Here is a 13422-nt window from a genome sequence, read left to right on the forward strand (position 1 = left end):
GAATGAATGAATGAATGATTTTTATTATGCCCTAGGTTTAAACTTTAGGCAACTCAAGAGATATACAAAAGATACAAAAATTATAATAATTATACAACGAAAGCAAATATGAAGAACAGAGTGTAATCGCCACAGATAAGCATATACGGTAAATAAAATCGGAAAACGGAGAATCGCGCTACGTTTCCTCGCTAAAATCTATACTATTTACTATTTACAATGTACACGGCGACTAGCTCTGCAGGGGATAGGCACTCCTCTCCAGTGAGAAGAGGTAATCGTGGAGTTTGGATTAGAAAGCGGCAACAGACGTAGCCGACACCACCTCGATAGGAAGTGAGTCCCAGAAATAGATTCCTGCGAGGTGAAAGGAATTATGGTAAGTTTCCGTTCTATGGATAGGAATCTGAAATGTCTGAGGGAGAGCCAAACGTGAGGATCGCCTTACCGAAGGATCGAATTCGGTAAAGATTTCGGAAATGTAATTGGGAGACAATCCGTTGGCCACTTTGAACATTTCGACTCCGAGGAAGTAGAGACGTCTGTTTCTCACAGACAGCCAATTAAGTCGATGACGAAAGGAGGTAATGTGCTCGTCTCGTCTCAGGTTGAAGATAAATCGAATTGCACAATTCATGAGCCTTTGCAATTTTGTGTTGAGCTCGTCAGTGACGTCATTGTAGATAACAGGCCACCCCACCTCCCTCCCTGCCCTCTCTATCGGCACGGACCATGTAGTACCCGGCAATTCGCACCAGATCGTCGGAAATATGCGAGTGAAGCCAGGTTTCAGAGATTGAGACAATGTGAAACGATTTAGATGCTAAAAACGCCTGAATCGACTCGAGATGGGCAGGGAGGGAGCTGGCATTGAGGTGAGCAACCTTGAGACAGTCATGTGGGGCAGCAGGAACCCGACACACACCCTCCTCGGGTCACTGAAACTCCGCGAAATCAGCGTCGGAAGTAATCAATATAGGAGGCTGACCACGGTCTTTACGGACGAAGATCCTACCATCCCTGCTCCACACATGCCTGTAAGAAGATTGCCTTGCTCTCACCCTCGTTCGACGCAATAAATTGTAAGTGTCGGCCGGGAGCAGCTCGTTTACGTATACGCTGCCCGAGGCACCACTCCCAAAAACATCGCCCACCGACAGACGTCGTCTAACACGCATCACTTTGAGAACGTGATCCCGAATCTCGCGCGACTTGAGCGCAACTATCACTGATCTCCTACGATTAGTCGCCTCGGCCCGCCCGTCAGAAGCCAAAGCCGAAGCAACGCTCGACGCTCCGTCTGCCCCGACCGACACACCACGCCTCACCGCATCACGGGTTTCCAGGACGTCGGTGACAAGTTGAGGAATACCCAACGCTGTGAAGACGCTTCCGGCTATCACACCGGAAGCTTCAGTAATCTCGCTCGGAATACCCGAGATAATGATATCCGACGCTCTGGAGAACGACGATGCAGCAGACGACTCGCAAGCCACACGCTGAGCACTCTCCAGTTGGACGCTCCGAGCCTCCAAAGCCGCTATTCTTTCACCGTGATCCTTCACGATTTTCAAAATGTCTGGTAATTGGTCAAGTTTACGCGCGAAGTCAGCGTTCACGGCCTCTTGGCGACCGATAAAGGCCGATATTTTTTTGTCCGATTTCTCGAATACAGCAGTAAACTTTTTGTCGAGTTCGTCCAGCCTGGCTGCGAATTTTTTGTCAGATTCTTCGATTTTAGAAAGAATTGATTGCAGCAGCACATCGGTGGTCGACGAATGCGCACCAGGTGAAGCAGTAGCCCCCACACCCGGGGAAGCAGAGCTGCGGAGATCACTGGATCGAGGTGCCTGAGTGTCCCTAGGCGTTAGCGGCATTTTGGACAAGCGCTCCCTGCAGCAGTCACCGGCAGACTTAGTGACAAGATAAGCCCTGGCGCAACCAGGGTGGAAGGCTCTTCCGCACTCCACGCACGTCTCGAACAGACCGGCAATAGATTTGGAGCACCTGGTGCAAGTTCGCTGCATAGATCCAGATATTGATACTATGGTTGGAAAAGCGAGATCACGGCAGGTGTCACTATGCGCGCACAATCTGGGTGGCACGCCTGTGCGCGGTGAAGGTGGCAACACGCTAGCACCGGCTTAGTTTGCTCGAAAGGTGGCACACATGCGCGCGCACAGGTGCAAATGTGGGGCGCAGAAGGAGCAGACAGGCAGGAGCGTGCGCCACGAGAAGTAGTAGAGCATGCATAGAAAGGCAGGCGCATGCGCAGCAGGGCAAACGCTCGGCACGGTAGACTCCGAGAATTCCTCGGTGATTCCAGGAATGAGGTTAGGATGAACGAAGGATCTTGTCACGAAATTTCTCGGAATTGAGTGGCCAACTCCAAGTAGAAGAATATGACTCGTGACAAGCAACAAAAGATTCGCTCAATTCTGTAACAAAAACGCCCGGAGGCAGCTTGCGGCAGCGAAAGAGTTTACTAATGCAAGAGCAAAGCACAAAGACAACCGCCGATACTCACAGAGAGAGAGAGAGAGAGAGAGAGAGAGAGAGAGAGAGAGAGAGAGAGAGAGAGAGAGAGAGAGAGAGAGAGAGAGAGAGAGAGAGAGAGATTAGATTTTAGATTAGATTAGATTATATTTATGCCCTAGTCGAGACTTTAGGCAAATCTTGATACAATAATATATAAAGACTGCAGAATAATACATAGCAAAAATAAATAAGAATAGAATTAAAATAAAAGAAAAATACAAATAAAACATGAACTATAAAAGAAAGAATATACATACAAAAGGAACATAAACGAACAAGAAGTCTAACAAGAGAGAGACCCGGTATTGAGCATAACTAATTACATTTACTCTCTCACTTATGCGACGACCTGCCCGTGAATCGACCCATAGTTCAATCATAAATGAACAACTTAAACTAAACTTAAACTTAAACTTAAACTTAAACTTAAACTTAAACTAGACCCGAACTGAAGGTGGCTCTGCAGTTGAGCCCTGATCGCTGTTTAACTCGAGTGAAAAAAGGTAATTATAAAGCTTATTCTTGAATTCGGTGACTGATGAGGACGACACAATCTCGGCGGGAAGGGAGTTCCACAAGTAAATACCGGCCAGGTGGAAGGACCTTCGATACGACTCAGTTCTGTGGTTAGGTATGACAAAAGTTTGTGGAAGTTCCAACCGTGACGAACGCCTAATTAAGGGATCAGATCTGATGAAGATCTCGGAGAGATAACTGGGAGACATGCCTTTAGATATCTTATACATCTCTGTTCCCAGAAAATAACGACGTCGATTTTTCACTGACAACCACTTAAGACGATGCCGGTAAGGCGTGATACGTTCGTCCCTCCTTAAATTAAAAATAAACCGTATAGCGCAATTTATGAGTCTTTGTAATTTCAAGTTGAGTTCATCGGTGAGATCATTGTAGACCAGGGAACAATAATCTATTAAAGGCCAAATCAGCGTAGTCACAAGTTTGACACGCAGTTGATATGATAGAGAGTTTTTGTGGAACTTGAGCTTGTGTAACGTGAAATGCACTTTCTTGGATACATGGTTGACGTGGCTCTTCCAGGACAAATCTGAGGTCATTATAACACCTAGATTTCGAGCCTCAGTAACGAACGGGATGGTGGTGCCGTTTACCGCAATAAGAGGCAGATTGTTAAAATCAATCTGCTTGACGTACCGCCTACCTCCCAGTATTAAGACCTTAGATTTATGGAGGTTAAGCGACAACCCATTCGCAGCCGCAAATTCCGCGATAACCCCCACATCATGCGCCACCAGCCGCAGACCGACGTTCAGTTCACTCAAGAAGCACTTGCGATAGATTTGCGTGTCATCGGCAAAAATTATGCGCTCCGTAAATCGAAGAAAAGCACCAATATCATTAATAAATAAGGAAAATAGGAGCGGTCCAAGAACTGATCCCTGCGGGACACCTGCGGTAACGAACAACCAATCCGAGAAAACGCCCTCCAAGTCCACGACCGCCTGAGATCGACCAGTGAGATACGAGAAGATCAATTTAAGGGCAGAATCAGAAAATCCCAATTTCCTTAGCTTTGTTAGCAATAAAAAATGAGAGACTGTGTCGAAGGCTTTACTAAAGTCAAAGAGGACAAGAATGAGAACCTCGCCCACATCGACCGCGCTCCTAATGTCATGAGCTATTCGAAGAAGAGCAGTCTGGGTAGAATAACCCTTGCGATAACCTGATTGACGATCGTCAAGAATATTATTAGAAGTAATGAAATTGACAATCTGACGGTGCATAATCCTCTCGAAAACTTTGGAAATCTCACACAGGTTCGTTATAGGCCTTGTATCTGAAGGAGAGCCAGGTGACTTGATTTTGGAAAGTGGGCGCACTATAGCTCTCTTCCAGGACGATGGAAAATGACTCAAACTGAGACAATGATTAAAGAATGATACTAACAGATTTCCTATGTGAGGCAGGGCCAAGGCAATGACAGATTGCGGCAATTGATCGCAGCCAGAGGCGCGAGAGGAAGATGATGAACTCATCGCCGAACTTAGACTATCGAATGTTATATGAGAAAAACTAAATAATGGTTCATCAGGCACTATAGATACAATGATGTCGGAAAACTGTGATTGAGTGCAGGAAGGATAGCGATTAGAGATAGAAGCGTAGTAAGTGTTTAGTTCATCCCGTGTGAAAAAGTCTAATGGTGAGGAAAGGGGTGATTCGATTAGACCGAGATTGGACAGCTCGCGCCACATCCTGGGCGGATCAGAAATTGTGCACAACCTGTTCAAATGGAACTGCTCTCTGGCCCTCCTCAATTCGAGCGTAAGATTGTTTCTGAAGAGCCTATAAATTTGAAAATCCAGCAAATTGCCGGATCTGCGCGCGTTATTATAAAGCCGGTTCCGATGTCTAATTCCACTCCTAAGGGCGTCCGTGAGCCAAGGCGCCGAAGGACGAGTCACACGAAAAGTGCGGATCGGAGCATGCAAATCTAAGCTAGCAGTGAAGTCATTGGTGATGGTGTTTAAAAAATCGTCGACGTCCGCCTCACCAACACTCATTTGGCTTATATCGTGCGCAAACGATGATGACAATTTGGAGATGAGTGTTCCAATAAATTCTTCTCCTTGAAAGTTCCCATAGCTACGCCGAACCAAGGTTCTATCTGAGAACGACGGAACCTCGAATGAATAAGTTAATTCGATGAGGTCATGGCCATTGATGAAGGGAGCATCGGACTTACTGAATGACAATACCTTGTCTAAGCTATCAACGATAAAGACGTCAAGCCATGAATCAGAGAAACCAGTGTGAAAAGTCGGCTGCGATTTGACTATGTTAAGAGACAATTGAGAAACCATGTCACGTAGGTGATTTGATTCATATGTTGAGGTAAGGAGATTACAGTTCAAGTCACCGGTAACAATGATGTTTTTATAACTATGAGAAACTCGAGTTAGCACATCGACATAATCATCAAAATTCCTACCCCTCGGTCTACGATACATGGTGGTAAGCAAGAGCGACTCGCGTGTGCCATCCCGAATATCAAGAACAAGGTACTCCGGTGCATTCGAGAAGGCGGAAGGCGATGACGCAAGAACACGCGCCCTCAGCGATTCATGTATATAACACGCCACGCCACCCCCCCGCCTGCCCTCCCTATCCGCGCGTAACAAATAATAACCGTTGATTCGCACTAAATCATCCGAAATATGTGAGTGAAGCCAGGTCTCAGAGATAGAAATGATGTGAAAGAAGTTAGACACTAAAAAGACCTGGATAAACTCGAGATGGGCAGGAAGGGAGCTGGCGTTACAATGAGCAATTCTGAGGCGACCGCGCGAAGCCACAGCAGGACCAGGGCCCGCATCCACCACCTCCGGTCAGTGAAGTTCTGCCAGATCGGACTCAGAAGTTATAAGTATAGGAGGCTGACCCTGGTCCCTACGGACAAAAATTTGGCCGTCCCTGCTCCACACATACTTAAAAGCAGATTGCTTAGCCTTGACTCTGGCCCGGCGCAACAATTTATACATGTCAGTAGGAAGGAGTTCGTTAATATATATTTTACCAGGAATGTTTTTAAAGAAAACTTCCTCAATGGATAAGCCCCTCCTCCGACGCATGACCCGCAGAATATAGTCGCGAACCTCACGCGACTTGAGTACAACAATAATTGATTTTTTCGCGCCGCGGCCATGAGAATCGGGGACAGAAGAGGAGGCCGGCCCGTCGCCAAGCGCCGCAGACGCGCCCGCCACTACATCACGAGTCTCAAGAACGTCCGCTGAAAGTCGAGCAATATCGAGGGCAAGAAAAACGCTTTTAACAAGCTCACTCGACTTTTCCGTAAAGTAGCCTGGAATGCCCGAGATTATGATATCAGACGTTCGAGAGACACCCGATGCCGCAGACGAACCGCGGCCCGACTGCTGAGAGCCACACAAATGCACGCCTCCAGCCTCCAACGCCGCAATTCTCTCTCCTTGATCAGATACAGATTTCGCAAGAACGGGTAATTGATCAAGTTTACGTGCAAAGTCAGCATTCACGGACTCCTGATGCTCGATGAAAGCAGTGATCCTCCTATCGGACTCGTCAAACCTAGCCGTGAACTTTTTGTCAGATTCTTCGAGCTTCCGCAGGATCGACTGCAACAATGCATCCGTTGACGATTGCGCGCCAGGGGGGGCAATACCCCCCGCACCCGGAGATGCAGTGCCGCGAGGTCCATGCTCATCCCTGGGCGTAAGCGGCATGGTCGACAGCCCCGTCTTACAGCAATCACTGGCCGCCCTAGTGACGAGATACGCTTTTACGCAGCCCGGGTGAAACACACGCCGGCACTCCGCACACGATTCCGCCGAGCCGGCAATAGTTTTGGCACACCTGCTACACGTGCGCTGCATAGGCGCAGCCAACCCGCTCCGAGAATTCCCACTGGTATCGACTGTCGACTATCGATCGACACTCGAAATCGATCGCACGCAGGTCGGCCAATCAAATTGCAGAGAGCAGTATCGCACACAGGTCAGCCAATCGAATCGCAGAGAACAGTATTAGCTCGCCGAACAACAGAGCGCACGTGGATCGCAGTACCACCCCACAGCATGCACACTCCAACAATAAGGTGTAGAAAAGAGTAGATTTAGATAGCAGGCATGCGCATCAAGATCAAGGGTCAACGTCCTTCCAAAATGATGACTTTCAGAATTTGGTTAGGATTCGCAGAAATACTTATCGCATAGATTCCGCGACTTAGGTGACAGTACCACGAAAAATGGTTACAGCATGCGACAAGCAACAGAAGACCTGCTTATACCTGCAACAAAACGGCCCGGAGGCCACTTGCGACAGCAAAAATATGCACCAAAAGCAGGAGCGACAAACACAGACACCTGATTCTACTTACTCGAGAGAGAGAGAGAGAGAGAGAGAGAGAGAGAGAGAGAGAGAGAGAGAGAGAAACTGAAATATATTTAATTAATATAATATTTCCAAAAACTGAGAGAGAGATTGATTGATTGATTGATCTTTATTAGCCTTCTCGGCTATTTATATACATAAAAAAAATATACAGCACCTTACACTCTCGCAACATTGCGTGCAATATAATCTTTCAGCATTCTCTTAAATTTATCTACTTTGTCACATTGCTTTACCTCTGCAGGTAAATCATTATACATTTTAATACCTTTATAAAAAACACTTCTTTGTGCCTCGCACGTTTTTCGCAACTGTACAGCTATATTACCCTTTTGTCTCGTCTCCCTCTGATTACCTTCACCTACTAAGTCTATCCTATCTTTCAATATAAGTGGTAGATAACCTCCTAATATCTTAAACATAAATATACATGTATTATAATATATCCTCTGTCTTATTGACATATATTGCAAAGCTTCCAGCATATGTTCTACTCTGGTATTCCTCTTACATTGCAAAACTACTCGCATAGCTCTGTTCTGCGCCACTTGTAGTTTCTTAATTTGCGTCTCACCCATTCCCACAATCACTGTTGCACAATATTCAAACTGCGGTGCAATAATCGCCTTATATACTATTTGTCTACTGTACGGTGTCAAGTAGTGACCTATTCTATTCAAGAAGCTAGTTTTCTTACCTATCTTTTTTAACATATAATCACAATGTTCAGCAAAAGTGAGCTTACTGTCAATCATTACACCTAAATATTTTATAACCTCTACGCGTTCTAACACATCACCATTCATACATGCTATTCTTATCCGCCCTTTAACTTCCTTTCTACTACTCCGAACAATCATATATTTTGTTTTTCCTGCATTTAACTTTAGTTTATTTAGGTTCATCCATTTTTCTATCTCATAAAATGCATTATTCATCTTTCTATTAAGTTCCTCACTAGATTCTCCTATTACATAGATCAACGTATCATCCGCAAACAGTTTCACATTACTTCCCATCGGACATGCGCTAATTATGTCGTTAATATACAATATAAAAAGCAACGGACCTAACACAGACCCCTGTGGAACACCATGGTCTATTACCATTGACTTGGAATACTGACTATTAAACCTAACTTTTTGTGTTCTGCTATTTAAATATGACTTTAACCAATCCCATACCCTACCCCTTATCCCAATCTGATACAATTTTTCTAATAACCTCCTTCTATCTACAGTTTCAAATGCTCTTTTTAAATCCATAAATATTACTCCCACCATTTTTCCTTCAGCAATGTCCAATTTCCATTCATCTATTGTTCCTTGTATTGCCGTCTCACATGAGTACGATTTCCTAAATCCAGATTGGTGTTCCGTGAGCACATTATTTGCCTCTAGGTATTCTTCTATTTGTTCTTTAACCACCAACTCTAAAACTTTCTCATATACTGGCAGAACGTTAATCGGTCTATAATCACTAGCTTTTTCCGGTTTTTTAATTTTTGGAATTGGAATTATCGTAGACGTCTTCCAACTATCTGGACACACACCCATATCTAATGACTTATTTATTATATCTGTAAATTCATTTTTAATTTCACAAAAAGCTGCTTTTAACAGGTCAACACTTATTCCCTCATCCGTCCCTTTCTTAGCCGGAAGATTCATCACGATCCTTTCCAATTCACTCGCATTAATAAGATTAAAATTTTCTAATACCTCTTTATTATCAACACCATATATTGTTCTCCTATTACTCCTTTGATCATCTATTTGCTTAATACTATTTACAATGTTACCAATACTATTAATATAATATTCATTGAACTTGTCTGCCATATTTATATCCTCATTAGTGATAACACCTTCAAAATCTATCTTATCAGCAATTTTTACATCCATAACTTCACCTTTCAATATTTCTTTTAGTGTCTTCCACATTCTTCTTGAGTCTGACTTGTTGTCATCAATCATATTTTCATAATATTGCCTTTTCCTATCTTTTATAAGTTTAACGACTTTATTTCTTTCAATTTTAAACCGCCGCCAATCCTGCTCTAATCCCGTATAAACTGCTTTTCTATATGCCCTATCTCTATCAATTGCCGCCAATTTTATATCTTCCGTAAACCATACTTTCCCTTCCCATACCTTTGGTATTTTAAATGTATTTTAAATGTAGAGAGAGAGAGAGAGAGAGAGAGAGAGAGAGAGAGAGAGAGAGAGAGAGAGAGAGAGAGAGAGAGAGAGAGAGAGAGAGAGAGAGAGAGAGAGATTGATTGATTGATTGATTGATTGATGGTCTTTATTATGCCATAGTCTATGACTTTAGGCAAAATGGCAATTACAAAGAAGAAAAAAAGTATATATGTAAAATAGAGTTAGCGAGTAGACAATTAATAGTAACAATTAACAATAAAAACAAAATTAGATCTATAAAAACAGTATTACAACAGCAGATGCACGCAAAGCTGAGGGTGATGCGCAGACTGTAAGCAACGGAAAGCAAACTACAAAGCAAAGTCGCTAGAATGGTTGGAAAGAAAAAGTAGATAAAATAATTGATAATAACTAATATGTAATGTTAACTTGACTAATTATAACTAATATGTAATATGTAATATGTTGACACTCTTAATGAAGCGATGAATGATCAGAGAGGCTCACAATGGGATCGTGAACAGAGCTAAGCTCACGCGAGAAAAGATGATCGTGTAACTTACGCTTGAAAATGGCGATGGTCGATGACGAAGTGACATCAATAGGAAGCGAGTTCTACAAGTAGATACCCGCGAGGTGAAAGGACCTGCGATACGCCTCAGTACGGTGGTTAGGAATGTGAAAAGAATGAGGTAGCGCAAGACGTGACGAACGTCTGACGGAGGGATCAAGGCTGGTAAAAATATCCGAGAGATAGCCAGGAGACATGCCGTGAGTAATCTTAAACATCTCAACACCAAGAAAGTACAGGCGTCGGTTTTTAACCGACAGCCAGCCGAGACGATGACGGTGGGGGGTGATATGTGCGTCACGCCTAAGGTTGAAGATGAAGCGAATAGTACAGTTGATAAGCCTCTGAAGCTTGGTGTTGAGCTCGTCTGACACATCGTTGTAAACGAGTGAGCAGTAATCCAAGAGGGGCCAAATCAAGGTGGTAATAAGTTTGACACGCAGATTGTGTGATAGTGAGTTTTTGTGGAACTTCAATTTATACAGCGTGAAGTGCACCCTCTTGGATATGTGCAAAACGTGGCTTCTCCATGAAAGATCAGAGCTCATGATGACTCCGAGGTTTCGCGCCTCTCTAACAAATGGAATGGAGGTGCCATTTACAGAAATGAGAGGAAGATCATTTATGCTTAAATGCTGAACTTGGTGCCTGCTTCCCAGAATTAGGACCTTTGATTTGCCAAGATTGAGAGTCAGCCCGTTAGCCGCAGCAAACTCAGAGATGACACCTACATCGTGAGCCACGAGCTGCAGAGCAGTGTTGAGATGGCTAAGAAGGCATCTGCGATAGATCTGAGTGTCGTCAGCGAATATGATGCGCTCAGTGAATCTTAGAAGGGCGCCAATGTCGTTGATAAATAAGGAAAACAGAAGAGGACCCAAAACGGATCCTTGAGGAACACCAGAAGTGACCGAGAGCCAATCGGAGAGCTCACCATCCAAGTCAACAACAGCTTGGGAGCGACCTGTAAGGTAAGAAAAGATTAGTTTAAGAGCAAGATTGGAGAAACCTAATTTTCTAAGCTTGGTCAACAAAAGGAGATGACAGACAGTGTCGAAGGCCTTGCTGAAGTCAAAGAGGACAAGGATCAGGACTTCACCCACATCAACACCGCATTTAATGTCGTGAAACAGTCGCAATAGAGCGGACTGAGTGGAGAAACCTCTGCGGTACCCCGACTGCCGATTGTCGAGAAGATGGTGAGAGTTGATAAAATCAGTGATTTGGCTGTGCAAAACTCTTTCGAATAACTTGGAGAGCTCGCACAGATTGGCAATGGGCCTTGTTTCAGATGGAGAAGATGGTGATTTAACTTTGGACAATGGGCGTAATATGGCTCGCTTCCACAATGACGGAAAGTAGCCTAAATTAAGACAACTATTGAAGAAAGATGTAATAAGATTACCGATGGAAGGCAAAGCCAAGGTGATAGGGTACAGTGGCAAGTGATCACAACCAGAGGCAAGAGAAGCGGAGGATGAAGAGGCCATTAAGGAGCGTAGGTTGTCATAAGATGTAGGAGAAAAACTAAAAGTTGGCTCGACAGGTGGAATAGATGAAATTATTTCGGAGAACTGAGATTGAGAACAGGGAGGAAAGCAGTTGGAAATGGAGGCATAATGAGCATTTAGAAGATCGTGTGAGAAGAGGTTAAGCGGTGAGGAAAGAGGTGAGTCGATAAGACCAAGATTGGCAAGTTCACGCCACAGTCTGGATGGATCCGAGATTGTACTCAATCTCTCCAAGTTGAATTTCTCCCTGGCTCGTCTCAAGTCAACCGTGAGATCGTTCCTGAATAGTTTGTAGATTTTAAAGTCGAGAATATTGCCGGATCTACGGGCAAAATTGTAGAGTCGATTGCGATGTCGAATTCTAGCAGAGAGATCATCAGTGAGCCAAGGCGCAGAGGGGCGAGTTACACGAAAAGTGCGACTAGGCGCGTGTATGTCCAAGCAGTCAGTAAAATTTTTGGTGATTGTGTTCAGAATGATATCAAGATCAGGCTCGCCAAGGTTTGTGTGACCAAAGTCCTCAGGAAAGGATGAAGACAATGCGGAGATGAGGGATTGCAAGAATTTTTGCTCATCAAACCTTTTGAAGCTGCGTCGGACCAAGGTGCGAGAATTGAGAGACGGAACCTGAAAAGAGTAAGATAACTCAATGAGATCGTGGCCATTGATGAAGGGAGCATGAGACTTACGAAACGCTGAGACTTTACTCAAGCTGTCAACTATAAAGACGTCTAACCATGAGTTGGATGAACGAGTGTGGAAAGTCGCTTGGGAATCGACTATGTTAAGCGATAACTGTGAAGCCATGTCCCTGAGGTAATTAGATTCGTATGAAGTAACAAGGAGGTTACAATTAAGGTCACCTGTAATGATAATATTTCTGTAGTTATGCATGAATGTGGTGAGAGTGTCAACATATTTGCTAAAATTCTTTCCTCTAGGTCTACGATACATCGATGAGAATAGGAGAGGCTCGCATGCATCACCACGAATATCGAGAACGAGAAATTCGGGCTCGTTCAAGAAAGCGGGCGGCGACGACGCCAAAACCCGCGCACGCAGCGAGTCGTGGATATAGCATGCAACACCCCCTCCCTCCCTGCCCTCCCTATCAGCACGTAACAAGTAATATCCCGGGATACGAACTAAATCGTCGGAGATATGCGAGTGAAGCCAGGTCTCGGAGATTGAGATAACGTGAAAGAAATTAGACATAAAAAAGACCTGGATTGACTCAAGATGGGCAGAAAGGGAGCAGGCGTTAAAACAAGCAATCCTGAGGCGACCCGACGAAGCAGGAGGAGCGACATCTGCTGTAGCCGGTCACTGAAGCTTAGCCAGATCAGCCTCAGAGGCAATAGAAATCGGGGGCAGACCCTGGTCCTTCCGGACGAAGATCAGACCGTCCCTGCACCATACGTACTTAAAGGCCCGCTGCCTAGCTCTCTCTCGTGTACGACGCAACAAGTTATACGTGTCAGTAGGAAGGAGTTCGTTAATGTATATTTTCCCGGGAATGTTTTTGAAGAAAACTTCCTCAATGGATAAACCCCGCCTACGACGCATGACACGCAGAATATAGTCGCGAACCTCACGCGATTTGAGTACGACAATGATAGATTTTTTAGAGCCGCGGGCCTGAGAATCAGGGATAGAGATGGAGGCCGGCCCGTCACCGAACGCCGCAGACGCGCCCACCGCGACATCCCGGGTCTCGAGAACATCCGCA

General features: G+C 44.7%; 1 protein-coding gene across 2 annotated transcripts; it reads right to left on the reverse strand.

Annotated features, from left to right (window-relative positions):
- Window positions 1-47: 47 nt before the first annotated feature.
- LOC143897565 (uncharacterized) lies at window positions 48-4095 on the reverse strand. 2 transcript variants are annotated; one of them, XR_013256949.1, is made up of 2 exons: window positions 885-4095; window positions 48-357 (listed from the first exon to the last, which is right to left on the reverse strand). XR_013256949.1 is itself a non-coding variant. In XM_077406374.1 (2 exons), exons 1-2 carry the CDS (start codon window positions 2025-2027, stop codon window positions 1012-1014), a joined length of 897 nt encoding a protein of 298 aa, XP_077262500.1. In that variant the 5' UTR covers window positions 2028-4095; the 3' UTR covers window positions 48-1011. The 2 variants fall into 2 exon arrangements, 1 of the variants encoding a protein (XP_077262500.1); XM_077406374.1 differs by having other exon boundaries at window positions 48-1035; window positions 1155-4095.
- Window positions 4096-13422: the final 9327 nt, after the last annotated feature.

Source organism: Temnothorax americanus, unplaced genomic scaffold (assembly GCF_048541705.1).
Source record: "Temnothorax americanus isolate GAGA-0224 unplaced genomic scaffold, ASM4854170v1 Scaffold200, whole genome shotgun sequence".
NCBI lineage: Eukaryota > Metazoa > Arthropoda > Insecta > Hymenoptera > Formicidae > Temnothorax > Temnothorax americanus.